This window comes from Neofelis nebulosa, chromosome 8 (genome assembly GCF_028018385.1).
Source record: "Neofelis nebulosa isolate mNeoNeb1 chromosome 8, mNeoNeb1.pri, whole genome shotgun sequence".
NCBI classification, from domain to species: domain Eukaryota; kingdom Metazoa; phylum Chordata; class Mammalia; order Carnivora; family Felidae; genus Neofelis; species Neofelis nebulosa.
Genome location: NC_080789.1, coordinates 58,260,570 through 58,288,168, shown reverse-complemented (window position 1 = coordinate 58,288,168; position 27,599 = coordinate 58,260,570). Strand labels below are relative to the sequence as shown.

General features: G+C 52.5%; 5 protein-coding genes across 11 annotated transcripts; 2 read left to right on the top strand and 3 right to left on the bottom strand.

Moving 5' to 3' along the window:
• The first annotated feature begins 8 nt into the window (after positions 1-8).
• Positions 9-5,248, top strand: TSPAN31 (tetraspanin 31). Of its 3 annotated transcripts, none has more exons than XM_058742231.1 (6): positions 9-139; positions 3,190-3,357; positions 3,631-3,711; positions 4,043-4,174; positions 4,496-4,609; positions 4,722-5,248. In XM_058742231.1, exons 3-6 carry the CDS (start codon positions 3,634-3,636, stop codon positions 4,794-4,796), a joined length of 399 nt encoding a protein of 132 aa, XP_058598214.1. In that variant the 5' UTR covers positions 9-139; positions 3,190-3,357; positions 3,631-3,633; the 3' UTR covers positions 4,797-5,248. The 3 variants fall into 3 exon arrangements, with proteins under 3 accessions (XP_058598214.1, XP_058598212.1, XP_058598213.1); XM_058742229.1 differs by lacking the exon at positions 9-139 and adding an exon at positions 2,496-2,693; XM_058742230.1 differs by lacking the exons at positions 9-139; positions 4,496-4,609 and adding an exon at positions 2,496-2,693.
• A 201-nt stretch (positions 5,249-5,449) lies between these two features.
• Positions 5,450-8,430, bottom strand: CDK4 (cyclin dependent kinase 4). 2 transcript variants are annotated; one of them, XM_058742227.1, is made up of 8 exons: positions 8,230-8,430; positions 7,542-7,778; positions 7,248-7,383; positions 6,951-7,130; positions 6,719-6,828; positions 6,413-6,463; positions 6,141-6,276; positions 5,450-5,870 (listed from the first exon to the last, which is right to left on the bottom strand). In XM_058742227.1, exons 2-8 carry the CDS (start codon positions 7,757-7,759, stop codon positions 5,778-5,780), a joined length of 924 nt encoding a protein of 307 aa, XP_058598210.1. In that variant the 5' UTR covers positions 7,760-7,778; positions 8,230-8,430; the 3' UTR covers positions 5,450-5,777. The 2 variants fall into 2 exon arrangements, with proteins under 2 accessions (XP_058598210.1, XP_058598211.1); XM_058742228.1 differs by having other exon boundaries at positions 6,963-7,130; positions 8,230-8,427.
• A 2,078-nt stretch (positions 8,431-10,508) lies between these two features.
• Positions 10,509-16,361, top strand: MARCHF9 (membrane associated ring-CH-type finger 9). The gene is made up of 4 exons (XM_058742226.1): positions 10,509-11,926; positions 12,958-13,113; positions 14,071-14,263; positions 14,526-16,361. The coding sequence occupies exons 1-4, from the start codon at positions 11,570-11,572 to the stop codon at positions 14,858-14,860; spliced, it is 1,041 nt and encodes a 346-aa protein (XP_058598209.1). The 5' UTR covers positions 10,509-11,569; the 3' UTR covers positions 14,861-16,361.
• Positions 16,362-18,294: 1,933 nt separating this feature from the next.
• Positions 18,295-23,998, bottom strand: LOC131519315 (25-hydroxyvitamin D-1 alpha hydroxylase, mitochondrial). Of its 3 annotated transcripts, XM_058742197.1 has the most exons (9): positions 22,756-23,998; positions 21,911-22,101; positions 21,201-21,403; positions 20,920-21,120; positions 20,662-20,834; positions 20,283-20,455; positions 19,998-20,076; positions 19,516-19,713; positions 18,295-19,198 (listed from the first exon to the last, which is right to left on the bottom strand). In XM_058742197.1, the coding sequence occupies exons 1-9, from the start codon at positions 22,948-22,950 to the stop codon at positions 19,085-19,087; spliced, it is 1,527 nt and encodes a 508-aa protein (XP_058598180.1). In that variant the 5' UTR covers positions 22,951-23,998; the 3' UTR covers positions 18,295-19,084. The 3 variants fall into 3 exon arrangements, with proteins under 3 accessions (XP_058598180.1, XP_058598177.1, XP_058598179.1); XM_058742194.1 differs by lacking the exon at positions 22,756-23,998 and having other exon boundaries at positions 21,911-22,676; XM_058742196.1 differs by lacking the exons at positions 19,998-20,076; positions 22,756-23,998 and having other exon boundaries at positions 21,911-22,676.
• A 113-nt stretch (positions 23,999-24,111) lies between these two features.
• Positions 24,112-27,534, bottom strand: METTL1 (methyltransferase 1, tRNA methylguanosine). Of its 2 annotated transcripts, none has more exons than XM_058742201.1 (6): positions 27,276-27,534; positions 26,392-26,555; positions 25,232-25,416; positions 25,028-25,141; positions 24,767-24,868; positions 24,112-24,603 (listed from the first exon to the last, which is right to left on the bottom strand). In XM_058742201.1, exons 1-6 carry the CDS (start codon positions 27,386-27,388, stop codon positions 24,448-24,450), a joined length of 834 nt encoding a protein of 277 aa, XP_058598184.1. In that variant the 5' UTR covers positions 27,389-27,534; the 3' UTR covers positions 24,112-24,447. The 2 variants fall into 2 exon arrangements, with proteins under 2 accessions (XP_058598184.1, XP_058598185.1); XM_058742202.1 differs by having other exon boundaries at positions 27,279-27,534.
• Positions 27,535-27,599: the final 65 nt, after the last annotated feature.

Sequence of the window (27,599 nt, the reverse complement as noted above, 5' to 3'; positions counted from 1 at the left end):
TCTTGGCAGGCTAACAGCAACTTCTGGTCCTGAAGCCCATGGCCCTGCAGTCCCCAAACCCCAGAAGGCCCCTTCTGCTGTGCCTCAGAGCTCACCGCTCCTGCCCGCCCTTCCGTCTGTCGGCCTCACTTCCTGACTGGTGAGTTTCAAACCCACAGCCCGGGACAGCACTACCTCCTGCACCTCCCACCCCCTCTAGCGTTGGCTCATCAACTTTGCCAGCCAGCCCCTGCTATGATTCCCCCAGCCAGGTGGATGGAGAGACCTTAACAAGGATCCTAGGGCCTCCTGTGGGAGGTAGCTAATTAAGATGGGTGTTGGTGCTAGGAGAATGTGGCAAGCCAGGCCCTGGGTGCAATCCCAAACTCTTGGTGACCAACAGATTTGTGTTCAGTCTCAAACTCTGACAGGAACGCGTACACACTCGGTCTCACTCTTACAGCCCTTCATTCCAGCTTACGATTGTACCCACCGCCCACCCCACACATCCAAAGAGCTTGCATACCTACAGTTTGCTCCATAACCCTTCCTTAGTCAGCCACCCCACGGTAAGCACCTTTTAAAAGGCCAAGTAGTTATGGGGAGAACAGGTTATGGAGGAGAACAGTAATTCTAACCAGACAAAACCACCAGGCTCTCTGCTCAATTACTTTCATAATAATTATCTATAACACTTAATAGTTTACGACACACTTTCAAATATGTTGTCTTCATGACAGGCCCCAGGGGTGCAGGAAAGGAAATCGAAGCTCTGAGAGGCCAGTGTGAGGTGAAACAAATCTGTGGGTCTAGGTCTCCTTCTTTTTTCAAGGTTTTATTTTTAAGTAATCTCTACACCCAACATGGGGCTCGAACTCACGGCCCTGAGATCAAGCACCGCACGTTCCACTGACTGAGCCAGCCAGGCGCCCCATGGGTCTAGGTCTTCTGATTATAACTCCAATACTCTTTTCACTATACTCCCCCAACCAAGATGCTTGCCAGTCAGTTTCCCTTATCCCTAATTCCACTGTCTTGCCCTTGATGTAGGACCTGAAAGAGAAGAGGGTGGATGAGGAATTGAAGAACAGAATGAAGACACAGGGGAGATATTGGGAGAAAACAGTGGCTAGTGTGATCTAATCGCTTTGCTTCAGGACTCAAACCTTTCTGGGCCTGCCAAATGTCTCTTCGCCTGCATACCTTCTTGACATTAATTTGTGAAGGATAGCAGATTATAACTATGGATTCTTTATTGTATAGTTAAAGACAAGGGAGTCGGAGTTGGGTTTATCTACTGGAACTTATAAAACAGCCTGATTATAATAGCGAACATTGAGTGCTTACTATATGCCAGGTAATGTCATAAGCATTCTGCATATATTAACTCATTCAATTCTCCTAACAACCCAAGAGACAGGTGTATTGTTATTTATCCCCATTTACAGATGAGGAAACGTGCAAAGAGAGCTTAAGTAATGGGCCAAAGGTTACACAGCCAGTAAGTGGCAAAGTTGGAACCCGTGCAATCTGACTGTAGCAGTTAAGATTTACTGGTCATGCAGTCCTAGAATCTAAGTACATACAAACTGAAATCATCCCGTGGGGTTGAAGGGAGGTTTTTCGTTTGTGTTCCCATTACCACTGTTTCTCTTGGAAAAGAAGAATTATGCCTTTTCTCATCTCCGTGAAAAGCATTTATTCAGTAATAAGCATATTGATCAACCTCTATGCCCACCTTCAGAGTGAAAATGTGGAGACTCCTCCTTCCTCTCATATTTATTCATATTCCAGACCCCTCCCTTTGGCTTTTTTTTTTTTTTTTTTTTTTTGGCAAGCCATGGATCAGGCATGTGTTCTGAAGACACCGACACCGAGTACACTCATATCTGCACTTGTGGCTTTATCACTACAGAAATGTTCTGGCCCGAGGCGGCTGTTTTGCACACTGTATTTATAGCATATTCACACCCAGCTACGAGAGGATATGTGTACTAGTGGACACACCTGCAAACGCGTGACGATTTGCTGGATGTTGCTGTGCCGAACCCAGGGCTTCTGTGGCCGGGCTAAATAGCTCGATGTTTTGCTCCTCTGGGTGTTCTCGAGTGTGATGCAATAACAACCGACAATGTCGTCATCATGAGATCACTGCAGGACAAGGGGAAAGGGGCGGGGAAGGGCGCTCCCTCGAGGGGAGGAGCCTTTGGGCCCTGCCCTCCAAGCCGCACCTACTCGCTCTTCCACTGGGTTTCTCCTGGGCCTCCTTCCACGCATTAGCCCTCTTCCAGCTGCGGCCACAGAAAGCTCCGCTTTCAACCCGGGGTTTTGAAGTTTAGGCTCGGGTCCCTATGAGAATCTATGGAAGCCCTACCCCCAGTTTTAAGTTTCAGCCAATAAAGAACCTAAAGGAGGGGCCGGCAGGCGGATTAGTGACGCAATGCAGACTGATTGGCATTCAGACCATCGACGTCCTGGATTAGCCCCGAGTTTCTCCAATCCAGAGGCAGGGGTGGGACGGTGCAGGCGCAGAGAATTGGGTTTGGCTGGACTCGATTTAAAGAGACAGAAGCTGTCGGGGTCCAAGAAGACGGTCCCCAAGACCCTCTCCCCAAGTCCTTGGGACCACTTGGGTCCCCAAAGCTGGGGAGATGGTTTGCGGTGGCTTTGCCTGCTCCAAGAATGCGCTGTGCGCGCTGAACGTGGTCTACATGGTGAGGTTTTGGAGGGGGGTGGGGGGAGAAGCTTCAGGGCGGAAAGAGGAGTGGGAAGAATCTCTAGGGGACTTCCGGTGGGAAGAGGGGTGTACTGGGGGTTCCGGGAAAATTCCCGGGAACTTCCGGCGAAGAGGGAATTCCAGGGGACTTCCGTGGGAAGAGGGGAGACTTCCGGTGATCTGAGGGTTTGTCTGGGGGTGGGGGGAATGAACTGAAGGCTGTGGGTATAAAGGCCAATCCCTCCTTCCTGTGAATTTGTTTCTCTCAAAATAGAAGTGATGGATGAAACTACAGGTTCCTTTTTATATGCATAGACTCTCTGCCTGCTGCCCCCACCCCTGTCCCAGTCATTCTGATCTCCAGTGGGAGCATACACCTCCTCTCCTTCGTTCACGCAAGCCCAGTTCTTCTTTGTCCAAGACTCCCTTTAAGGCTTTTGGCTGTGCTGCACGCTAGAATTCTTTTGAGATGTAACGTGCTCTGTTTCCTGTAGCTGGTAGGCTTGTTGCTCATTGGAGTGGCTGCTTGGGGTAAGGGCCTGGGTCTGGTGTCCAGCATCCACATCATCGGAGGAGTCATTGCTGTGGGAGTCTTCCTTCTTCTCATCGCGGTGGCTGGACTGGTGGGTGCTGTCAACCACCACCAAGTACTGCTATTCTTTGTATCCTGACCTTAAGTGATGGGAGCACCCGGGCTTTGGGGAGGGCTGAATCCGCTAGGAGGAATGTTGGAAAGGGTAGACTTGAATGATCTTGGGGACGTGTCTCCTTGCCCTGCCTTATGCCATACTTTATGAAACCAGAGCTGATTTTATTGTTTTCAACTAACGTGGTTATAGAAGTTCTACGAACAGGTGAGATCAGATGGTTATTGTAGGTGCAACATAAAGGAATCTAGGCCTTTTTTTTTTTTTTCCTGTAACTCTTCCTCTCAGTACATGATCATCCTCGGTTTGGTCTTCATCTTCCAGTTTGGGATCTCTTGCTCATGTCTTGCTATTAACCGAAGCAAACAGGTAAGTGGATGCCCTTTCAAGTACTTGCTTTCTTCCCCCCTCTACCCTCTCCCTCTCCTCTCCCCCTCTCCCCTACTCCCCTCCCCTAAGTCTGGACCTCTTAGTAGGCCCACTTCCAGACTCTTGAGCCATTTGCTTCCTCTGGGAAATCTGGCTAATTTTCCAAAACCTGAGGTGGATTTTTATCATTTTCTGTATAATAAACCCTTATTTCTGAGGGATGTTGACTCCCTTTGCTGGAATAGGGAAATTGAAGTATTTGAGGTCAGGATGTAGGAGGATCCTTCAGGTTAGGAGCATCCAATAATTTCCCTCTGCCTATATTCTCCAGACAGATGTCATCAATGCGTCTTGGTGGGTCATGAGCAACAAGACCCGGGATGAACTGGAAAGAAGTTTTGATTGTTGTGGCTTGTTCAACCTCACAACCCTGTATCAACAGGACTATGCTTTCTGCACTGCAGTGAGTTGTGCTGGGGGGAGGGGCGGTGTTGGTAGGAAAGCTGGTTAAGGACAATGCCCAAATTGGCAGATTTAAGAGTTTGAATGGGATTGTCTCTCTCTAGCAGCTCTTTTGCTGTGTGCTGGGGGGTGAAGGGATGGATACAAAGGGTAGAGAATTAGTCAAGTGAGATTTCAGGCTGTAGGAGAATAATCAGAAACTAGTAATTTCTGGGGCCCTTCACCATTAGTGTTGGGATAGGGCAGCCTAGCAACTGTGCGTCCTATACACACACACACACACACACACACACACACACACACACACACGTTTTACCCTCAGATCTGCAAGAGCCGGAGCTCCACGTGCCAGATGTGTGGAGAAAAGTTTCTTAAGCATTCAGACGAAGCCCTGAAAATCCTGGGGGGTGTTGGACTCTTCTTTAGCTTTACAGAGGTAACATTCTCCACTTCTCTCTTATGTGTCTGTAAGTCTTTCTCTATACCTGTAGGTCTTAGCTCCAGAGATTCAAAATTGGTGATAATTTCTTTCCCTTTGCTTTTTACAGATCCTTGGTGTTTGGCTAGCAATGCGATTTCGGAATCAGAAGGATCCTCGAGCTAACCCCAGTGCCTTTCTATGAGACTCTGGATCCTTCTGACTTCTCTCCTGCTCTCTGTTCTCCCTAAGCTTTTCCGCCCTTAGGGAAAACCTAGGGCCTATAGCCCTTTTTGAGAAAAAGGAAAGGCCCTTTGTCACATCCCCCAAAGATGACTGAACAGCCAGGCTGTGTGCCTTGACATGTTTAGGGGGAGCAAGATTATAAGGAATAAAGAGCAACTTCCTCTCTCTCTAAGTGGATATGGGAAGCTCCTAGGAGTGCATGAAATGGGATGGGGATTGGAGTCCTTCCTGGCTCTACTTCCCCTCTTTTCCCTTCCACATGCTGGACCACCTCAACACATCTTGGCATGGCTGGCTCCAAGGGTAAATCAGGGACAGCCAGGAAAAACCATCAAGAATTCTTTCTTACAATAAGTAGGACCCAGTGTGGGGAATTCAGTGAATATAAGAATAAAAGCCATTTAAACTCCACATTCAAAGAAGGAACTTAAGTGCCTTTTTTTCTCTCTTGCCGGTTGGGCTCCACTGCCTACATAGGCTCTGTGACTGACCTGGGGAGAATCTTTCAAGATTCTATAGTGAAGTTCCATCTTCCAAATGGTTTTTCCAAATCCCCAAATGGCAAAGCCCCTCAGAAGATGAAATATTTAAAAAAAAAAAAAAAAGACCGTATTTCTTTGTTTTGTTTTGTTTTTCCTGTATAAAAAAAGATCCCAATATCAAGATAGGAAGGGGGAGAACAAGGAAGATACCCCTTGGTGTATGGAAATCGGGGGGGGGGGGCGGGCAGGGGAAGGATAAGGTTCAAAAGGAGGGATGGGATGGGAGGGGAATGTCATTAAGGCAGCAAAATACTCTCTGAAGAGCTGGGAGGAGTTTCCACAGCCTCAGAGATGAAGCTGAGGTCGCCTTCTCAGTTGGGGGGCTCTCCACTCAAGTGTTCAAAGGAAGGGAGACGACGGCTTTTCTTCTCTTGGTCCTGTTGCAGCCACTCCACCGCTCACTCTGGGTTACCTTCTGCCTTTTGTAGATAAGAGTGCTGCAGGGCTCGGAAGGCAGAGATTCGCTTGTGTGGGTTAAAAGTCAGCATCTCCTGAGAAGTGGAGGCAAAAATCAAAAGACCGTGAAGACAAAAAAAAAATAAAATGAAATAAAACAAAAAGACTTTTGCTCACCCCCAATAATACCTAGGATGGCGTATATTCTACATCCCTCTTTGTGGATGGCCTATTCACGGCAACATTAAAAACTAGCCCATCCTCCAACCAAGTCTTAGTCGCCATGACAGTTTAAGTCCCTTTTATACTGCTCTGTTTTCCTCCCCAACCTCCCCTGTGCCCGTGCCCATGCGCAAGCCCAGTACCAGCAACAGCTGTGCTCCAGACTCCTCCAACTCAGGTACCACTGACTGCACTGGACGGGGTCCTCTGGGGGAAAAGGCTCCTCGGGGCAGAGACACATCTCGGGGCCAGTCATCCTCTGGGGGCAGCCCGATCAGGCTATGGGGAGCAGGAGAACTCTGGTCAAGAGGGTCCTTCTCCAGCCCCCATTTCCAAGGGCAGAGCCAGTTGCCATCCAGGGCTTAGCAGAAAGATTCAAAATGGAAAATTGTTTTCCCCCATGCTGGTCACTTACTCAAAGATTTTGCCTAACTGGTCAGCTTCAGAGTTTCCACAGAAGAGAGGCCTAAGGTGAGAAAGGACACAGGGAGCAGTCATTTTCAAAGATCTGGTAGTGGAATAATTATTGCTAGTGGCTCAAAACAGAGGGTATAGAGAATATGGGGCTATGAAGTTCCTAATTCCAGGCCATTTGAGAGTTCCTGGTTAGGGACAAAATGGTCAAGAGTACTTAAGTGAAACAATGGGCAGGGAGTGGATGCGGTTTATGACTAAGAGATTTGGGAAACTCAAGATAGTTCAGGATACTTGGGTCTCATACTTGCGACGAAACATCTCTGCGAAGATACAGCCAACGCTCCACATGTCCACAGGTGTTGCATACGTAGACTGCAGAAGAACTTCCGGAGCACGGTACCAGAGTGTAACAACCTAATGGGAATAAGAAAAGCGGATGAGGATTGTATGGGTTACCATGAACCACAACTGGTTAATTAAAGTCACAAAACACATGACTTCTCAATTGCTATGGTCAGCCACTCCCCTACCCCCACCTTTCTACTGACCACGGGTGTAAGTGCCATCTGATAGCTGTAGATTCTGGCCAGGCCAAAGTCAGCCAGCTTGACTGTCCCACCACTTGTCACCAGAATGTTCTCTGGCTTCAGATCTCGATGAACAATGCAGTTGGCATGGAGGAAATCTAGGCCTCTTAGAAACTGGCGCATCAGATCCTAGTTTGGAAGGGGGAAACACACAGGAACTGGAAACTAGACACCATACCTGAAATCACAACAGGTTCTACCACAAAGGTCTCGATGTACCTCTCAGTGTCTACCCACCCTACCCACCTTGATAGTCTCCACTGGCAAGCCTGGTGGGGGTGCCTTGTCCAGATATGTCCTTAGGTCTTGGTCCACATGCTCAAACACCAGGGTCACTTTGGTCTCTCGGTCAGTTCGGGCAGTGGCACAGACATCCATCAGCCTGGCCAGAACAAATGGTCACTCACTGATCAATCCCTTTGTACCCGATGGCCTCCCCTATTTCCTCAGGGTCCCCACTTCCCTTCTGACCATCACTCCCCACCTTTAGGTTACCTTTTCCCCTTTACTACCCACTCCCAACCCTCCACCTCTTCTTACCGGACAACATTGGGATGTTCAAAAGCCTCCAGCCGCCTCAGTAAGGCCACCTCACGAACTGTGCTGATGGGAAGGCCCCCGCTAGCACCTCCTCCGTTAGGGACTCTCACACTCTTGAGGGCCACAAAGTGGCCACTGTGGGGATCACGGGCCTTGTACACAGTTCCATAAGCACCAACACCAATCTCGGCCACTGGCTCATATCGAGGAGTAGCCATTCTCAGATCAGGGGAGACCCTACAATCACAGAGACTCCTGCCACTGAAAATCCCTTCCAAAGTTCAGATGGTGTAAGCCTGCAGCAATAAAGTGACTCCCACAAAAGACATTACAAAGACACCACCATCAGCATCCCGTCCCTTCCCCAATCTTCCACGAGGCTGGCCCCTCAGGTAACACAATGACCCTAACTCCAACCCCTCCAGCCACGTGAAGCCCTAAAATAAAAAAATTCCTCTTCCTTTGGGACAGACCATCGCGCCCCGCACAAGGTTGATCTCACACGACACACCCCCTGCGTCGAAGATCCGACATCCAGTCCCTAAAATGACACCTCTATATGACCACAAAGGAACAAATTACACCCTGCCCCACTTCCCGCCCTCGAGCCATCCTTCCATAACTTGCTCGTGTAGGAAGCCGTGCAGGACGAAAATGGTCCCCATTCCTGGGAAGGGTCTATACTTACCTCACTCCGTGCCGGGAGCTGCGGGGGCGGCCCGTTATCGGGGCCCCGGAGCCAGATCCTGAGGCGCCATACACTCGAGCTCTGTCCGGTGCAGCTGGACGCTACGGGCCCGACCATAGACACAGCCCGCAAGCTAGAGCGGCCCCCTTACCCCCACCCTCACCATGTGACCAGCTGCCAAAGAGGCGCGCGGAAACTGGAGGGGCGGGGCGAACGCCGGACGTTCGGGGCACGTACGAGACACTCATGCGCAGAGGAGCAGCCAGGAGAGGCTTTGACCGGGAAGGGGGCGGGGAGGAGAAAGGGGCGGAGGAGCAATGGCAGCCACGTGATCTGTTGCTATCACACGTGACCGCTTGACTTAGCTCTGAGGAGCAGAGGTGTGGTTACGCGGCAGGGCACGTGACTGACTGCCAGACCCTGGCGGGGGGGAGGGTGAGAGGAAGACAAGAGAGGGTGGAGTCCAATGCGGTGCCATGGCAACCTGGGCCACCCAGATCCCAACTCAGGGCTGCAGGCCGAGCCTGAGCACTTCTCCAGTCTCACTGCACATCTCACTGTATGGTGGTCTGGCGGGGAGGGGGCGAGACGTGGCGCGGTCGCCTTTCTGCTTTGAAGCCAACGTAAAACATACTCTCATTTGCGGCTTTGTTTCATTCATTCACTCATTCAACAAATTTTTACTGAGTGCTTGCTTCCTGTGTGTGTATTCAGGGTTTTTGTTTGTGTGTGGGTTTTTTGCTGTCTCAGTCACTAGCCCTTTAAAGTAATGACGAGGCTGTCTGTAAAGATGTAGCCAACAGTGTGGTCATATAAAACAGAGTAGACAATACCCATCCGAGGGCAAAACTAGTGTTAAATAATTGATGGAAGGCAGATTAATGCAGTGAGCCAACAGGAAGAGTGGCAAGGTAATGCCCTCCTCTCCTCCCAACTTCTACCCTTTCTTGGGAGTGTTAAAATTGGGAGTGCTTTCTGGCAGATAAGTTATCAATGAGCAAGAGACAGGAATGTTTAACCTTTAAGGTTCTTTCTAGCACTAAGATGCTAGGATATATATGTGTTTGTTTATGTGTATACATATGTATACATTTTATACATTTTATATAGATAGATACAGCAGTGGGCACGTGTGAAGGAGTCACCACTACCACCACCTTAGACATGATTTGTGCTTGTCTACAAACCTTGTGATTCCTTGTTTGGGGTCATTCTGCTTCTCTCTTTTCCCCAATGCAAGTTTTCTTAGCCCTTGCTCCCACCCAGAACACAGACTTTTCCAAATGGCCTCTATTCGCAGACACCTAGGTAGACAACAGACAGGTTTCTCTGACTTTCCTTGTCTTACTGGCTTTAACTTCCTTATTTATCTCTTAACCCTTCAGGGGAATGGGAATAAGGAGGGAAAGGATCAGCGTCTCATTTGTGAGAAATTGTCTAAAATCTGAAACCATTTTATAACTCTGTTTGCCACTCTTTCCATCTTAACTTCTATTCTCCTCAACCATCCTGCAGAGGATGTAAGAGTTCAGGCTTGAGATGAATATAAACTATGCTCCGGGGCAAAATGGAATACAGGTCAGTACAGATTCCCCCTCTTTGCATTCTGGTAGTTGTAGCTCTGGGCCCTTGCTGGCAAGGGCAGCTGGGACACAGGAAAGAAAGTCCTCAAGGTCTGAATTGGGTAAGGGGCTTCGGAGGGGAATGTTTTATTGGCTACCTTGCCAGGACTGGTTGGTTCATAAACCTTCTGGCAGACAAAGTGTCTCTGAGTGTGTCGAATTTCTTTCCTATGCTGGCAGGGTCCACTTCAGCTTCACCTTCCACAGCTTACTGTCTTTAGAATAGAAGTCATCCTCTATGTTGCCTTGGGTTCCAGCCCCCTTTCTGATTCATGCATTCATCCATGCAAAGCATTTGAATGCTTCATAAAAGCATTACTCTCCTTAATCACTTTTATTGAGGAGACTTAGTTTGGCAGTCTGTCTCTGGTTCCATACCCTCCCTTCTCCTGTTAATTACTCTTTTGCTAATTAATTTTTTTTCCAGTGCGTTTGACCCAATGGGCTCCCCTGGAATCCCTTTTCCCTCAGCGTTGGAGAGGGGAGATGTAAGTGTAAAGCAGAAATGATGTGATGAGAGGGTAGAACTGGTTCTCAGGGTCAAGGCCTCCATAAAAGCAAAAGCAGAGCTGTGTGTGTGTGTGTGTGTGTGTGTGTGTGTGTGCGCGCGCGCGCGCGCCTGCGCTTGTAGTATTCACTTCAGTGTAGTGTTGTGGGGCAGGAGAGTACCAGGAAAGACACTTTAATCCCTTTAGTACTCTTGTCTCTCTTCCTCACTCACCTCCTCACACATTACAATTACACACTTCTGTTTCTCATACCATCCAAATGCATCTCTTACTAATATGTTTTCCACTGCCCCACACCATGCACACTCCCGTCTTTTGTGTAAAAGTGTTTATTGCTTGAGTCCATCTCTTGTTCACCTTCCTCACACCTCAGACCCTTGCATAGCTCTTTCTTTGCACACTCCTATCTTGCACAAGCTTCTCCCTCCCGGGTGCACCTGCGTCTTTGACCACTCACCTTGCTTCCTCACCCGCTCACCAGCACCCGACCCCCATTAACACACCTATTCTCCTACCCGTGTGCACACTCCCCTTCCTTGGCCACTCCCCTCCCTCCACCCTCCCCCGGGCTCGCACACTCGCCCCCGCCTCTGGGGACACCTGCTCGTGCGGGGCAGGGCGGGGATGCGCAGCCGCGGCCACTTCTCTCCCGCTCCCCGCCCCGCCCCTCCCTCCATCCCTCACCGGCTCCCCGGCTCCCGCCCCGCCCGCCCCGCCCGCCCGCCGCTCCGGGGGGGTCTCCGCCGCCGCCGCCGCCGCCGGAAGGAGCCGCCATTTGCCACCGCCGAGCGCACGGGCCGAGCCGAGCCGGAGCCGGGAACCCGAGCCGGGCTGGAGCCAGCTGGACGGCGATGGGGGGCGGCCCCGCCGCAGGAGGCCCGGGGCGCGTAACCCCGGGAGCCCGGCCCGCTCCAGACCCGGACCCGCGGGGCGCGGCACCTTGAGCCCCCCTCCCCGCCCCCTGCCCCGGCCATGGCTGCCCGCCCCGCCGCCCCCGGGCCGCCAGCCCTCTCGGCCCCGAAAGCCCCGGAACCCGGGCTGTGGCAGCAGTGAACTGCGCTCTCAGGCCCCGAAGACCCCGGCCCGGCTCGGCTCTCCTGCGCGCGCCCCCTTCCCGGCCTTGTCCTCTCCCTTCCCCCCGCCGCCCGAGAGCCCCCCTTGCACGCCGCCTCCCGCCCCGCCCCCCCCCCCTCCCCCGGCGCCCGGACGATGCTCAAGTCTCGGCTCCGCATGTTCCTGAACGAGCTGAAGCTGCTGGTGCTGACGGGCGGGGGGCGGCCCCGGGCCGAGCCGCAGCCCCGGGGGGGCGGGGGAGGCGGCTGCGGCTGGGCGCCCTTCGCCGGCTGCTCGACCCGGGACGGCGACGGCGACGAAGAGGAGTACTACGGGTCGGAGCCGCGGGCCCGGGGCCTGGCCGGCGACAAGGAGCCGCGGGCCGGACCCCCGCCGCCGCCCGCGCCGCCGCCGCCGCCCCCGGGCGCGCTGGACGCCCTGTCGCTCAGCAGCAGCCTGGACAGCGGGCTCCGAACCCCCCAGTGCCGAATCTGCTTCCAGGGCCCGGAGCAGGTCAGGCCTGGGCACCCGGCCGGGCGGGAGGGGTGGGGGCGCGTACCTGGGGCGCCCGGGCGGACCACGAACAGGGGGCGGGGCCTGAGGAGGCTGGGCGGGACCCAGGACCCAGAGTGGGTACTGGGTGAGGTTGGGGGGCTGACTGGAGAGTCCCCGAGCGCACGTTTGGGGTGGAGGGGGGTCAGAGGCTCCCGGGAAAGGGTGGGGCTTTCTCATGGGAGGGCTCAAAATCCCTCACACCCACTAACGGGGACAGCCTTTCTGTCCCACTTCTCTCACCCCAGGGTCTCTGTAGGCCGAGGGGCCTATTCTCGGAGGTTGGCAGAGTACTTCTATAACCCCCCTTGAAGGGAGGGGCCCAGCCGGGTGCCCTTGCCTCATTCAATATTTCTCTCCGTGGGGCACTTTTCTTCTTCCCATTCCATAACTTTCCATCTCATTCCAAAGAGTACTCTTTGTTCAAATGCTATGGACAAAGTTGTCCTGGGATGGTGCGGGGGGGGGGGGGGTGTACCTTTGTTATGAGAAATGATTCCTTGATTAAGGGGGAACATATTCCCACTCCCAGGAACTCCCCCCCCCCCCTTTTGATACTTGGAAACTGGAGACGATAACCCATCCCAGTCTGTACCACATCTGTGAAACACTTTACAGCGATGGGATGGAGGAAGAAAGCATGGATCAGAAGCTCTGACCCTCCTGCCTCTCTGGAACCTAAGGGGTAGCTTTCCATCTGGGAAGCCTTAATAAAGAGCACCCTCCCCAAATTTTAGGAAAGGAGAAAACTCAGTCCTCTCCTAGCCCCATTTCGGTTCGTTCTTCACCTATTTGGTCAGGGAAGTTTACCCTGAGCTCTAACTTTTTTCTTTTTTTTCGGAGGCCTCAGCCTTCTTGCCCTGTTTTGGGTGAGAGGCCTGAATTTTTTTAAGGTTGGAGAATGACTGACCTGGAGAGGTTTCCCTCTCTTGGATTGGAGAGGAGTGGGGTCTTGGAGACAGCTGACCGGACCCTCCTCACTCTTCCTCCAGGGGGAGCTCCTGAGCCCCTGCCGCTGCGACGGCTCAGTGCGCTGCACACACCAGCCCTGCCTCATTCGCTGGATCAGTGAGAGGGGCTCCTGGAGCTGTGAGCTCTGCTACTTCAAGTACCAGGTCCTGGCAATCAGCACCAAGAACCCACTGCAGGTGAGATGCTAGGAAGGAACTTCCAGAGGGGGGCAAGGGCTTTCAGCAGCAGAATTAGGGACTCTCCAGGGAGCCTATTTTAACCGCTTGCTTTTTCCTCAAAGCACCCCTACCCACCATTACCATAATCTCCCATCTGTCTGTAAGTCCTTCCTTCATTTATTCACATTTATTGGGAACCATCTGTATTCCACGTACTGTCCTAGGCACTGGGACAACGAAAAGGCAAAAGACGATAATGCTGAAGGTGATGATGATAGCAGACGTGTAGTTTGTTCTATGTGTCACACTGTTGGTGTGTAGCAACTCATTTAATCTTCATAATAATCCTATTAGTTATCTGCCATTATTATCCCCATTTTATTTTATTTTTTTATTATTTAAAAAAGTTCGTTTTAGCGTTTGTTCATTTTTGAGAGAAAGAGAGACAGAGCACCAGCAGGGAGGGGGAGAGAGAGAGAGAGAGAGGGAGACACAGAATCTGAAGCAGGCTCCAGGCTCTGAGCTGTCAGTACAGAGGCTGATGTGGGGCTCAAACTCACCAACCGTGAGATCATGACCTGAGCTGAAGTTGGATGCTTAACCGACTGAGCCACCCAGGCGCCCCTTACTTTCCCCATTTTAGAGATGAGAACACTGATGCACAGAGATATTTAAAAACTTGCCCAAAGTTACTCAGCCAGTAAGTGATGGAGTTAGGATTTGGAATTCAAACCTAAATGGTCTGGGTTCAGAGCACTTGCCTGATCCTGTCTTTCTAACATAAGACAGACAAGTGGTCTCAGACGGTGTGAAAAGTACCCCATACGAGGTTTGATCAGGACACACAGGAGACAGATTGTTAATCCTGCCTGAAGGGTTTCAGGAAGGCTCTGGAGCATCTTCCTCTTCAGGGCCACTCACCACCTGGCCCTCTTTTTCTTTCTGTGACTTTTTGGAGCCCTTTTTCCCACACAGTGGCAGGCCATCTCCCTGACGGTCATCGAGAAGGTCCAGATTGCAGCCATAGTTCTGGGCTCTCTCTTCCTCGTTGCCAGCATCTCCTGGCTCATCTGGTCCTCACTCAGCCCTTCAGCCAAGTGGCAACGGCAAGATCTGCTCTTTCAGATCTGCTACGGCATGTATGGCTTCATGGATGTCGTCTGCATAGGTGAGGGCACCCCTCTCCCCCTTACCTACTCAGTGGTTTCCTCCAACTCACAGACTTAACTTTCCCTGCCCATTCCCTTAGCTCCATAGCCACAATTTTCTACCACTGGGAGCCTTTAGGGCTATCTTGGTGCCCCTCCCTTCCCTGCCTCTTCAGGTCTTTTGCATACCCTATCTCCTCACTCTGGCCTATATTTGCTTAAGTACCCCTGGCCTAGGTCTGGGCAGCAGGTGACCCTGGATCTCTTCTCCCTTTCGCTCAGGCCTCATCGTGCACGAAGGCTCCTCTGTCTACCGCATCTTCAAGCGCTGGCAGGCAGTGAACCAGCAGTGGAAGGTCCTGAATTATGACAAGACCAAGGACATAGGAGGAGACACAGGGGGAGGGACGGCAGGGAAGCCGGGCCCCAGGACCTCAAGGACGGGCCCCCCCTCTGGGGCCACCAGCCGCCCCCCGGCTGCCCAGCGCATGCGGACGCTCTTGCCTCAGCGCTGTGGTTACACAATCCTGCACCTCCTTGGACAGCTGCGGCCGCCAGATGCCCGTTCCAGTTCCCATTCTGGCCGAGAGGTTGTCATGAGGGTCACCACGGTCTGAAATTGAACTCCAGGAGCGGGGATCTTGCATCAGTGCATCGGCCAGAGATAAGCTGTCATGGCTGCTGGAGGTACCACCTGGACAAGGTGCTTGGGGTGCACTGCCCCCACCACTGAGGATCTCTGTGGGCAGCCTCAAGCTGGAGACATTGTCTGGCCTCTACTGCCCCTTGGGTAGAGACACCTGGATGACATTCCAGCCCCCACTGATAGTTCCTCACGCTTATCCTGGGGCAACCAGTGGGCAGGTGGGAAGAGCATCTTTTCTTCCCTAGAGAACCGTCCTTACCTCAGCTCCTAGGGCCTCCAGCCCCCCCAGCTCCACCATAGTGACTTGGTGAAGGGGGACCAATGCCAGAAGAAAGGGGTTGTAGACGCCCCATTCCCCACCCCATGGCCACAGGGCAGCTGGCAATAAGACTAGTATACATTGACCTTCCGTTCCCTGCATGAGGGCGGGAGGGACCTCCCCCTGCTCCACCCCCCATTGCATGGGGGGAGGGCATAAAGAATCATTTATATGCACGTGGAGACTCCTTTCTCATCTGGGGCTTTTCTGGAGGGTTGGGAGGTGTGGGGAGGTTTCTCTGCAGAGGTTGTGAATCCCCAGTGCAGCAGTGGGTTCTGAGTTGGAGCTGTAACTCCCACTTGTTGGTGAATAATTCACATTGGCTGCTAGGTGGCAGTGCTCAGAGGGACCTAAGGGGTGGGCCTGCCACCTGCAAGTTGTATGATCCAGAAAAAAAATCTCTCCAACGTGGTTTTCCTGTCTACCTCATAGGGTTGGAATGAGGATAAATGAGGGACAGGTTGAATGCCATCACAAAGAAAATTAGTGATGGCATAAAAAGATTTCTAGACTAGCTGATGGTCCATTTATTTCAAATAGTAGCTGGTTAACAAATTCCAAAATGTGTTTTTTCATCTGGGGTTGCACAGAGCCTTGGAAATACGTGTCGAGTGTCATAATAGATACGGAAATATGAGGGGAAATAGATACGCAAGTGTGAAGGATGGTGGTTATTTGCAAGAATGAGAGCTCCCCAACCCCCTAAACATTGGGGACTGGGGAAGGATGGAGCTGTCCTTCTTCTTCTGGGGATCTTGTGGGTTCTATTGGTCCTTCCCAGGTAATGTGCTCACCCAGAGAAGTGGCGTGAAATGAATTTGGACTCATTTGGAGTGAGACAGACAGAATGTCCCAATGTTATGAATCTCCAACCCCAGCTTAAGCTATTCCTATGGAAGTTCAGGGTCACAGGTCTGATCCCGTGCCCCAGCTAGTGGTATTAACTGGAAGGTATTGCGCTTGGAGGCAGCAGCATAGAGAGCTGTTGTTTGTGGAGAAAAGGTTTGGGAAGGACTGGTTAAAATGTGGGTCAGCCTGAGGCCTCCTCCCTTTCTCCTGAGGCCTTGGGGCTGTGTATTATATGAATGATGGTGTCTTTTAAGTGAACTATTCATCAGCAATTAAAATAATTACTTCATACATTGTTAAGTCAGATCCAGACGCCTTTCCTATTATTGGTCCTTTCCTCAGGAAGATTCTGTTTTGCCTCCTCCCTGGGGATGTTTTTTGGGGAAATGCTTCTCTACTAAAGGTCTACTAAAGGTCACATCCTTGCCTTGGAAATGGTCTTCTCCATCCTTCTGTAAAAGGGGTGTGTGTGTGTGGGGGGGGGGGGGGGGGGGTTCTTGGCTGCTGTCCATGGTGCTGGCACCCAGACTCTCCTGGGAATGGAGGAACTGAAGCTAAAGGCAAGTTTGAGTCATCTGGAAGTACTGGAGTGTATCTCTTCTAACAAAAGAGAGGGAGAGAGATCAAAGAGAGGGGACAGAGGCCGATTTTTCCAGTGGGAAATTGTTTGCCTAGAGAGATAACCCTCCACATTCTTCACCTGGGAAGACAGAAGGGTCAGACTTTCCTGATTTGCTATTCACAAAATAGCTGGTGGGGACCAGAAGGAAGACAGCAAATCAGAGTGACTACTAGTACCTATCCTGGCAAATATGACAGGTAGGTATGACATAGGTGGGGTTTCTTGTGCCAAACCTGGGCTGTTCATGATGATGGCCCTCCTTGGAAGCTTAGACACACCAAAGAACATATACACACGAATACACTCTCTCCAGTTTCACTCTGGGTCCTAAAATTAGGTCAGTTGAGACAGTATGTTTCCCTCCCTTTCAGTACCATTGGAGGTCTTGCTTGGTATGGGGGTTGGGACCAGCAACCAGTATGGTCCTCTCTCCTTCCTTTTTTCCAACTTAAAGAAATTCTAGTCTAGGAAAGGGGTGATGGGACTGCTGCCCTCAAGTGAGCAGTCCTACTTACCCAATGAGGAATGTGGGTGTACAGAGTTCTCATCACTGATTCCAGGGGACAGGGTGTGAGAGGAAGCTGGGCTTTATTCTCCCTCAAAGCTCAGATCTGCTAAAAATCAGGTCACTTAGGTTCAAGTTAAGCTTAGTGATAGAGGAGTGGGGGTGGAGATGGAGAATACAATAGAGAGTTGAGAGGAGGGGCAGTAAAGGCACACAAACCTTAGTCTCTGCACAGTGCCTTGGGTATATTGTGCCCCTCTGTAGATCTTACAAAAATGGATACCCCCAGAAGGCCCAGTAGCAGACAATGTCTGTGGTCAGGTAGCCATGTCTAGGGCAGGGGGCTGATGTGGTAGGGGAGGAGGAGGAAGTGTGAAGTGAAATCTCCATCTCTATCCAGCTAATGGGAATGGAGAGGAGCAGGAAGAAGGGGGGCAAGTCTTGACATGGGGAGGGGAATCTAGGCTACAGAGGGGCTGCTGGGAGTGTGCTGAGAGATTTATTTGTATGGAAGATGAGTTAATCTGTATACATCACAAGGGGAGAACTGTGCCCAGCCTCTCGGGGGGCCAGAGAATGCTGATTCAGGGAAACAGAGGCTCCTTCTGCCCACCCCCCTTCTGCCTCAGTGCCCCAGGGCTTCTGGCCACCCCCACACTCATGTTTCATCCTGTCTGAATTCACTTCTGTGCATGTACCCCTGTCTTTCTCTGAAGGAAATTAGCTTGGAGCAACTTTTCCAGAGAGGGCAGACATCCTCCAGTCCTGGCAGTCCAGGTTCCAAAAGCACTTCCACCAGAGTCAGTTGCCTCTGGCCATCTCTGCAAATCCTGTGCTCCCCAACCCACTTTTATAGCCTAGCCCTTGCAGGTACTTTTCACCACCACCCCCTTAAATCTCTTCTAGGGAGCCAGACTTAGCTATTCCCTGTACAGACAGAAACGTGTTGGGTTTGTGATGCAAACCACTCTCCCAGGTGTCTAGACCTCCCATTGTTATGGAGGTCACTCCCAGGACCAGAGAAATCAAAGTAGGGGATTTGGTTGAGGGCCTTGCCTCTAGGACTTGTAGGAAGTAGAAGTGGAAGAGAAGTAAATCAAAAGTCAAGGATGAAACATTCGATTCTTTTATTTCAAAACTGTGAATATTAAAAAATTCCACATATGATAGGAAGGTGTAGGCAGGTACAGGCCCAAAGACGTCTCTGTCTGGGAACTAACTGGTGGGACAAGCCAACTCCTAATAGTGATTAGAGAGTCAAGGAGAGTTTTAAAACATCATAAACCAGGTGAGGGCACACTCTCCTTGGTAGGGGCAAGATGAGGAAGGAAGAGAGTAGACAGAGCCTGATAAGCTGCTTATCCCTTCTGCCACATGGTCCAGATTCAATCTGAGAACCTGTATGGAGTCACCCAATCAGGGATAGGCCTTGGCAGGGGATATAAAGACTGAATAAGGTCTCATTCTTCCTCTCAAAGAGCTCACATGCAAGGAGCCAGGTGCAGACCAGATGCACAATCACTTAGCTCACGTGGTGATAAGTGCTTAGCCAGCAGCTCCTAAACACTGTAGAAGCCCCAAAAGGGCAGTGGTTGAGTCCTTCCCCAGGCCACCCAACATTATTAGTTAAAATTTGAGTTGGCCCTTGAAGGATACCTATGATATGACCAGAAGAAAGGCTGAGCAGACACAAGGATCATGGTTTTCTCAGGGCCTGATGGGTGAGGCCAATGCCTACTTCACACCTTGGTCAGGGCTGCCTCAAACAGTTTGCTATGGTCCCTTTAACCAGTCTGGTCAGATAGACAGGTTTCAGGGGGAATACATATCTCTTGGTCTTGTGCCTGATAGATCCCTGCAATGAGAGAAAGTGTGATGATGACAGCCTCCATCCACAGGACTATCTGTCCACAAATTGTAGGTTAATGCTCCTCTCCGGTACCAGGACAGTCCGGGTCATGGGTCTGACTGGGGCAGCACCGGGCTCAGGCTGCACCTCAAAGTGGGTCAAGATCTGGAAAGGGGAGGAAGAAGGCTATCACTATGGGAGGGGTCTACAATGGTGGGTGTGATTGGCAAAGGGCATTATTAGTGTTAGGTTGGTCGATGTTGAAATGGCACCTGTGGTCAGTAGAGAATTTCTTGGTTAATGACGGTAAGGGATTATGGCAGGGAAAAAGATAGTCTAAATACCTTTGCTCACCTTCTAGATCTATAACAGGATTGTGATATTTCAGAGGATTAGGTTTACCAAGTCATATATTTTGCTATGCTTGTCAGAAGAGTTCATGGCTTTAGAGGGTTAGAGTCTCTCATGTCTAGATCACTCACCTGAGCCAAAGCCATTTGCAGTTCAAGCTCTGCGAGGCGTCTCCCCATGCAGCTGCGTTTGCCAAAGCCAAAGGGAAGAGATGCGAATGGGTGGGGGGCTGGACCTTCCCCCAGCCAGCGAGCTGGACGAAAAGAATTTGGCTCTGGGAACTGGGCAGGATCCCTTGAAGTGGCATAATGACACAGTGTGACCAGCGTCTGGTGGGAAAGGAACATAAACTTGTCAGTTTGGGCCCATGAATGCAGGGAGGGACATGGAAAAGAGAATACATGGATTGGGGCAAAGGCAGGCTCTGGTTGGTTATGGTGAAGTTTTCTGGGGCTACTTTTGGAATGATTTCTCCACTGTCCCATTTTATCCTAGAGAGAGACATTCAGGCCAAAGGGAGGGTGAAGGGCTTATGTGGAATGTTTGAGAAGAGGACGGGGCCCAAGAGAGTGAGGGGATGGCTTAGCAAAAGGGATCCATAGGCTCTACTCACATTTTTGGGGATAATATAGTCACCCACACAAATGTCTTTGTCTGGGACACGGGAATTTCCAGGCACCACAGGGTATAGTCTGGATTGCAGAGCCAGAGGGAAACAGCAAGGTGAGGCCAGGACTTGTAGCCTCCCTCTCATCCCTCAGCCCACAACGTCCAAACCCATTCTTGGCCAGGAGTAGAGTACCATTTTCCTCTGCTCTCTCTCCCTACCCCCACTCACTATCTGCTTCCCCAGGCCTTCCCAGCATTTTCTCTAGCTCCTCCTGTCCTGTGCCCTCACCTTAGCACTTCCTTGACCACCGCCTTCAGCAGGGGTAGCTGGGATAGAGCAGTAGCTGAAGGATGGGCATTGGAGCCAGGGCCCAGGGCAGCTGTGATCTCAGAGTGGAGTGCTGTCTGGACTTCCGGGTGCCGAGAGAGTTCATATAGAGCCCAGGAGAGTGTATTGGATACCTGAGAGGACAGGTGAGAGCATCAGAGGCGTTACGAGTGGAGACCCAGTGAAGAGGGCAGAATATGAAGTAGTCTGGAGCTCAGGAGGTGTTAAGCCAAGCTGGCCTAAAGGGCCATAGTGGATCCCCTGCAGCAGCAGGGTGGCCCCTGAAACTGGAGAGGATAAGCTCTGGAAGTTGGGCTCCCAACAGGGAGGAGAACCTCACTGTGTCCACTCCGGCCAGTAGCAGCTCTGTCACATTGCCCAGGATGGACGGGGCAGGCAACTCTTCCTGGAACAGGAAGTAGGTCAGGTGTGCCCCAGATCCCACGTCCTCCTCAGGCTTTCCCTTGCTCCTCAAGGCTACCTCGGCCTCTCGCCGCTCCACGTGCTGCTGGGCTGTGTGGGGAGAAGGTACAGGGATGCCTCACCATCCCCGAACAGCTTTATGTTCCCCTATCCTCACTTCATTTCCATGCCTTACCAAATGCAAACATGTGGTCCCAGTCTCGGCAGAGGCGGCCCCAGGGTCCGGGCACGAGGCGGTGAAGCCAGCTAGGCATCGCCATGGTCAGCAGCGTGGACACAAATACCGATCCCACCGCGCGGATGAAGGTCTCTGTGTCTGGAGGCACTTCGGCCTCCAGGCAGCCCAGGCGTGAACCCAGGAGCACGGCGGCTATCCCTGGGCGCGAGGGGGCGCTGTCAGGGCACTGAGAAGCCCAGGCGGGTGCCTCCTACACTTGCCCCTGCCTTGGGACTCACCTTCTAGTCCAAACTTGTAAAACTCTCCTGCCACATCCCGAACCAGAGCGGGCGGCCCAGCGCCGCGTCCCCGCTGGCGCCGAAGACGCCGCACAAGGTCATGGACCACGTCGTCTAGGGTTCCGGCGTAGCGGGCGGCAGCTTGAGGCCGGAGGAGCAGCGGGGCCAGGAGGCTGCGGAGCCTCTGCCATTCTTCGCCTTCCCTACGGGTGTGCAGAGAGGGGGCGCATCAGAGCGGATGGGGGTGTGTGGGGGTGGCTGGACGGAGCTGGCTGCAGCAAAGATGGAGCGTGTTCGGCCGGGGTGGCCAGAAAGAGACTGCCGCCGCTCCCCTGGGGTACCAAAACCTGCCCCTGCCTGTGCCCGCTTTCCATTCCCCTACTTCGTTACTCATTTCCTGCCCCGGAGGGGCCTGGGTTCCTGGGTAACTTGAGTCACAGAATCTGACATTCCACCTAGGTCCTGGTACCTTCGCCCCTTCGGCGGATTCCCAGGCTTTTGGCTTCAAAAGACAAAGAGATGGGCGGTGGGGCAAGGGCGGGGCTTTACCTGAGCTTGAGCGAAAATGGCAGGGGTGGGAAGCCCCATTTACCAGAAGGTTGAGGGAAAAGGCCGACCTCCCTCCACACCCCGAGACAGACTGTCTCCAGACCAGCTACAGGAGAGGGGCGCAGAAGGACGTTTGGGCTTTGAGGCCAGAGAGGACTCACGCGGTGAGCAGTCCGCAAGCCCGCTGGCGGCGGCGACGGTGCTCTGCCCAGGGTGAGAAGCTGCAGCGCTCGGGCCGGGGACCCTCCTGTCGCAAGAGCTGCTCGATGAGTGTAGGGGCCGCCACGTACACAGTGCGCACCTTCCCGAAGCTGGCCAACCACACGGGACCGAAGCGCGCGACGCCCTGCACCTGGGAGAAGGGGAGGCGGACACTGGAGACGTGGGCCGCCGCCATCCAGCTCGGTCCGTACCAACTCCAAGGGTGTTCGCTGGGCTGTGCAAGGGGGAGCTTCAGTCTCTTCACGAGCTCCCAGCTGGTATGTAGCCCTGACGCTTCAAACCTCTCCTCCTCTTTTCCTCGCTTCACATCCCTAGGAAGTTTGAGTGTGATGGGCAAGACGGAGGAACTTTGCACAAAGCGGACGGACATTCAGGTTCTCTCTTAGGTCGCCCGGGGTAAACCGAGGCGGAGAGATCCCAAAGGTTCCTCACGTGGACTCTCTCTGGACGAGCCCCCAGCGACTGAATAGGAGAGCCTGTAGCTTTAAGCTGGAAACGCCGCTAAGGTACTGTGCGTTTCTGCCTCCCGAGCACTTGTTCTGGACTTAACTCGGCCCCAACTTCTACAGAGCAAGAAGGCGCTTTTTGAGCGCACTCTTCTGCTGGGTATAGGGATGGACTCCGAGTAGGTCAAGCCACTGCCGGCAGCCCCAATTTCTCTATAGTTCATGGGCATCCGTTCTCACTGGACCTCTTCCTACTTTCTGCACTAGTCTGTCCTTTCTAGCGTCGTCAAAGCCAATTTCTCCAGCATTAATTTCCAGGAACAATGTCCCCCCTCTACCTGCAGCTCGTGTAGCCGCGACAGACCTCCCCTGCAGAAAAGTTCAGCAAGGAAGACCGGCGTGGATGGGCCTGGGATGTCCGCCAAGCTCCTGGGCGCGGAGTCGGAGCCTCTGGAACCCAGTGAGGCGCTCAGCTTGGGAGCACGGTGGACGCGATGAAACACTCTGGAGGCGAGCTTGAGAGTCTGGGTCATGGTCTGGTTCAGGGAGCCCGTGAAAGAAAGCGCTTTTCCCAAGCACCTAGCTTTCTTGTTTGAACCCCTATTTAAGCTTTGGGAGGGATAGTGGTGACGCCCCCTCTTCAAGCTCCTCAGCCAATCTCCTCCCCTGAGTGGTCAAGTTGGGGATTGGGGATTAATACCCAGGAACAGTAGGCGGAGCTGGAGTTGCCTGGCAGCTCTCTTGGGTCTCATGTTGCAATGACCCTCTTGGGAGGTGAGGCCTGCCTTAGTTTCCCCTTCTGGGCTGGTGCCCCAACCCAGCAGCCTGAAGATCTCTTCCTGGGAAAGGCTATTTGGTGAGGTTTAGGATACCGAGGTACAGGGTCAGCCCCTAGTTTTCCCACTTCCCCAGGGAGCCAGGCCCCCTTGGGCCCATCCTCAGGAATTCCCCATCCTCCAGCTCCTTCCGGACTACTGTAGCTGTCTCCACAGTCTTGGCTTCTGGGGCTGCACCTTTTCTGGATATAAGCAGAACTTTCCCACACTACCACATCTCTCCCTCCCCCCTCCCATACCTGACTCTGGGCAGAGGGTGGGTGAGTTAATGGCTTAAAGTGGCTCCAGGAGCCTTCATCTTTGTTCCTCAGGAGGAAGGGGGTGGTGTTTTAGGTCAACAAACTCCGTCCTTCCAGCCATGGGAGTCTGGGGCTTGACTAGCAGAAACAAAGGAACTTTTGCAAGTTAGAAAAGTTCAGAGATTTCTCTGGGCTCCTGGATGGAGCAAGGGCTAAGTGTTTGCTCTGAACCTCCAGCTGACTCAGTCCTCTTTGGGGGGGGGGATTTCTAGTCAGCAGCTGATTTTCACTTTCAGCCTCAGAAGCCAGCATAGTTTAGTTCTCTGCTCCTTACTCCCCCACCCTGCCCCTACTGGGATCTGTGCCAGTCAGTTAGCTCTGAAGTTCTGGAACCGAAGGTCAACATGAAAAAGGAGAGGGTCTCTGTGCCCCCCGCCCTGACTCTCCTGAGACAGCAACAATAAAGGCAGCAGATTCCTCGGGTCAAGTCTCAGGCAGGGAGAGGATGGGGGAATGGGAGAAGGCATGGGACACACGCTCTGGTCTTTCCTGAGAAATAGCAACCCACGTATACATGTTATCCCCAGGACTGCAAAGTAACACAAGTGGACAGGTGATCTGAGTCTAGCAAGCAGTTTAGATGGACAGTGGAGAATTCCATTCATCACTCCAGCTGAGAAGGAGAGATCCCAGAAGGAGAAGGAAGTGCTAAGGGAAAGCAAGACCCCACATCCTTCCAAACATCCCTTCTGGTTCAAGGTCTTTTGACCTTCCTAGTCAGTTTCTTTTGCTTTCTGCTGGTGGTAGAGGGGCAACAAGGTGAGGTCAGGGGTAGTTGTGAATCCCAGGTTTCTGCCCTGAGCAGTTTCCCAACTTCTTTGAAAGACTGTCGCCTCTGGGTCCTGGCAGTCTCAGCTCGGAAGGTCCAGGGGTCAAGCTAAGGCAACGTAAGCAGTCAGTGGCCAAGAGAGGGGGGATTAGGAGTCACTGCCTGGAGGGTGGGATCCTGTATTCTTCGGAAGATGGCTGGGAAATTCTTGCCTCCATTGCGTAAGACTTTCTTTCCCTCTTCGGTTGAGGTGCCCAGGTGTCCCACAATGGGGTCTTCAGTCTGGGAAAAGGAAGAATCCAATAAATCCTTGCCCACCTTTCAGGTTGCCCCTGGCCCTGAGACTCCTATCTCATCCCTCTGGCACTGAGCTGGGTTCAAAGACTACAGAACCACTCTGGAAAAGGCCTGCATCTTTGCCATTTCCTTTAGGCCCCCTACTTACCAGTTCCTCCAGAGGCACACGCTCAAACAGGGGGTGCCTTTCAAAATGGGTGCACATCCAGTCGTGTAGCTCCAGCACATCCGTTATGGTATACACCAGCCCCTGCACAGGCAAAATCACTCTAGACAGGGGGCTGCATGCAATTGAGCAGGGAGCTGATGGGAGAGGTGGTGTGAGTCCTACATGCACCCCCACTGAATCCTTAGTGGAAGGTCTCTGAATAGGCCACTCACCCCACCCTCCCTCCTACTCCCGACTCACCCCGACTCTAAGCACGTAGGCATATTCTGCCAGCAGTGTGGGACTGATGATTCGCCACTTGTGCTTCGTCCGCTTGAAATGTGGGTCAGGGAAGAGGAAGAACATCTTTGTCAGCTGTGCGACAGACATGCATCGACAGGGTTGAAAACCTGGCCTCCGTGCCTCACCTGCCTACCAACCTAACCCATGGGGGCCCCTCCCCACCTGGCCCTTGCGGAAGAAGTTAGGAAGATGTTTCATGGCATTGCTACGGAGACAGGCGATGTTCTGGAAGCCACCTCCAGGAGCTGCTCGTAGGGCCCGAATCCGGTCCTGTACATAGTCTGAGACTTTCACCCGGATCTCCAGACCCAGAATCAGTGTGTCTGGGAACAATGGTGATAGTTCCACTGGGCACAGAAATAAGAATGGAATCGTCAACCTCATACTGGTTTTCATACACTGGTTTCCATACACCTCATACATGTGCAGGGTTTTCACACACTGTCTCATTTAATCCTCGTAACACTCTGTGGTAAATTGTGAAGATGACAAAACTGAGGGTCAGAAATGCCCAAGGTCTTAGAGCTAAGAAGAGGCAGAACTGGAACTTGAACCAAGGTTTTCTGCCACCAAGTACCATGCTTTTCCTCTCTCTGTCACGCTGTTACCTCTATGGGAAGAACTAAAAATAGGGGTGCCTGGGTGGCTCAGTCGGTTAAGCATCCAACTTTGGCTCAGGTCATGATCTCACGGTTCATGGGTTCGGGCCTGGCGTCAGGCTCTGTGACACAGAGCCTGGAGCGTGTTTTGGATTCTGTGTCTTTCTCTCCCTCCTCTGCTCACACTCTCTGTCTCTCTCTCAAAACAAATAAATAAACGTTAAAAATAAAAATAGAGAAGTGGCCTGGCATGCACGACTGGGACGATACAGACAATACAAGAGTAACCTGAAAACATGGGAGTAGAGCAGAAAGAATGAGTTCTGGTGAAGAAGGGGGGAGGGGAGGAAGAGTGGTGGAATCCCTGAGAAAGACAGTTCAGGATCACTGGCCACAGTGACTAATCTCTGACGCTTGTGCTGACCAGCTCACTGACCCGGCACCTTGCAGGTGAAGTGGCTCAAGTAGGGAGTGAGGCCGGGGTGGGGCCAGACAGGACAACAACCCAAGTTCTAAGAAGCATTTGAGACAACACCCTCCCTTCTCCAGGGCAAAGGCCACAGACCCCGAGTACAGGGAAGGTAGAGGCTCTCCACACTGATGTCACAGCACTGGTGTCTGGTCCGAAGGGGAAAGGCCAACTATGGCCCCCACCAAACCTGCTGAGGTAGCAGAACCCAGGCATTGCCTCTCCTTGCCCTAGAGAAAAGGCCAGAATGTTACCTAACAGGCCACCATAGCCACAGCCTATGTCTGCAAACTCTACTTGGGCCGGAGCTCTCTCTTCATTCTTATCCTTTGGGTCATCATGGCTCTTATTTTGAGTCAGTGGAGCGAAGAACTCTGGGTATAGCTCAGACCAGTCCATATCCTCTGGCTTCACAGGGCTATTGGAGAGAAGACAGGAGAGACATGAGAAGGTGGGTCATACCATTGCAGAAGTGGTACTACATGTGTGTGGGCAAATATGTAAGGGTGGGAGGTAAATGGAAAGAGCATTTCTCAAAAATTCTGTTAACAGTGGGCCCTGTGGTCTCTAGGAGACACAATGGAAACCACCCTTAACCCCCAGTGTGAATCATAGGCCCATCATGAGGCTCATGATTGCTGACCTGTCCATCCTCCACTTCTAGGAGTTGATGTGACTCCGGTCAGGCAGCTCTCCTTTCTGGGGCACAAGTTCCCCTTCCCCCGGAGAGTGACTGACTAAGGCACTGGGACCTTACTCTTTTTTATGTGCTTTGTGGTAAGAGGACAGAGTAAGGGGTGGGCGGGATTCATGTATATGTTTGTCTTTTTATTAAATCCGATCAACGAAACCGAAAGATGGAAATGCTATTCTGCCTGCATCACTCCAGTCTCAGCAAGTTACTCTCTCTCCCCAGACTTGGCCCGCCACTGAGACTACCGCCAGAAGCCATGCCCCCTCCCAACCCTCCAACTCCGCCCCCGCCAAATCTCCGCGTCCCACCCCTAAAGCTGACGTCACTCTGCCGATTATCCCTTGTCTGAGACCCTGCTGACCGTCCCAGCACAGTAGTCTTTCTCGGCTGCTGCGAGCATTCCTCCCTCCTTTGCCTCCCGCTGCTCCCGTCCCTCTCACTCACTACCGCAGCGTGTGGTCTGCCATGGGGTTGGAGTGAGCACGTTGCCGATAGTAGCGCTTCTGGGGCTGCGGGGCCTCGGCTCCTGCTGCGTTCCCAGTCTCGGCTCCAGCCATGATCCCGGCTCCGGGTTACTCCACTGAACCCACGTGGAGACCAAGGCCCGAGTCGCACGATAATGACGCAGTCAGGCAGGTTGTGAGCAGACCCCGCCTTTTAAAGACCCAGAGTGAATTCGGTGGCCCTCGGCGCGGAGGGCCGGAGGGGGTCAGAGCCCGAGGGCGCCTTTGAGGCACCGGTCTCCTGCTGGGCTGGCAAGGCTTGACT

Bases quoted from the DNA above. Each gene is read 5' to 3' on its own strand.
- MARCHF9 (XM_058742226.1), top strand. From the start codon at position 11,570: ATGCTCAAGTCTCGGCTCCGCATGTTCCTGAACGAGCTGAAGCTGCTG. The intron at 11,927-12,957 runs GTCAGGCCTGGG...CTCTTCCTCCAG, and splicing joins GCTTCCAGGGCCCGGAGCAG to GGGGAGCTCCTGAGCCCCTG. The intron at 14,264-14,525 runs GTGAGGGCACCC...CCTTTCGCTCAG, and splicing joins CATGGATGTCGTCTGCATAG to GCCTCATCGTGCACGAAGGC.
- TSPAN31 (XM_058742229.1), top strand. From the start codon at position 2,631: ATGGTTTGCGGTGGCTTTGCCTGCTCCAAGAATGCGCTGTGCGCGCTG. The intron at 2,694-3,189 runs GTGAGGTTTTGG...TGTTTCCTGTAG, and splicing joins CGCTGAACGTGGTCTACATG to CTGGTAGGCTTGTTGCTCAT. The intron at 4,175-4,495 runs GTGAGTTGTGCT...TTTTACCCTCAG, and splicing joins ACTATGCTTTCTGCACTGCA to ATCTGCAAGAGCCGGAGCTC.
- LOC131519315 (XM_058742194.1), bottom strand. From the start codon at position 22,341: ATGTCCGTCCGCTTTGTGCAAAGTTCCTCCGTCTTGCCCATCACACTC. The intron at 20,835-20,919 runs GTAAGGCATGGA...CTCCCCACACAG, and splicing joins GGACCACATGTTTGCATTTG to CCCAGCAGCACGTGGAGCGG. The intron at 19,714-19,997 runs GTGAGTAGAGCC...CTTTCCCACCAG, and splicing joins ACTATATTATCCCCAAAAAT to ACGCTGGTCACACTGTGTCA.
- CDK4 (XM_058742227.1), bottom strand. From the start codon at position 7,759: ATGGCTACTCCTCGATATGAGCCAGTGGCCGAGATTGGTGTTGGTGCT. The intron at 7,131-7,247 runs GTGGGTAGGGTG...CTTCCAAACTAG, and splicing joins TGCCAGTGGAGACTATCAAG to GATCTGATGCGCCAGTTTCT. The intron at 6,829-6,950 runs GTGGGGGTAGGG...TATTCCCATTAG, and splicing joins CACCCGTGGTCAGTAGAAAG to GTTGTTACACTCTGGTACCG.
- METTL1 (XM_058742201.1), bottom strand. From the start codon at position 27,388: ATGGCTGGAGCCGAGACTGGGAACGCAGCAGGAGCCGAGGCCCCGCAG. The intron at 25,142-25,231 runs GTGGGGAGGGGC...TCTGTCGCACAG, and splicing joins ACTTCTTCCGCAAGGGCCAG to CTGACAAAGATGTTCTTCCT. The intron at 24,604-24,766 runs GTAAGTAGGGGG...TCCTTTTCCCAG, and splicing joins GTGTGCCTCTGGAGGAACTG to ACTGAAGACCCCATTGTGGG.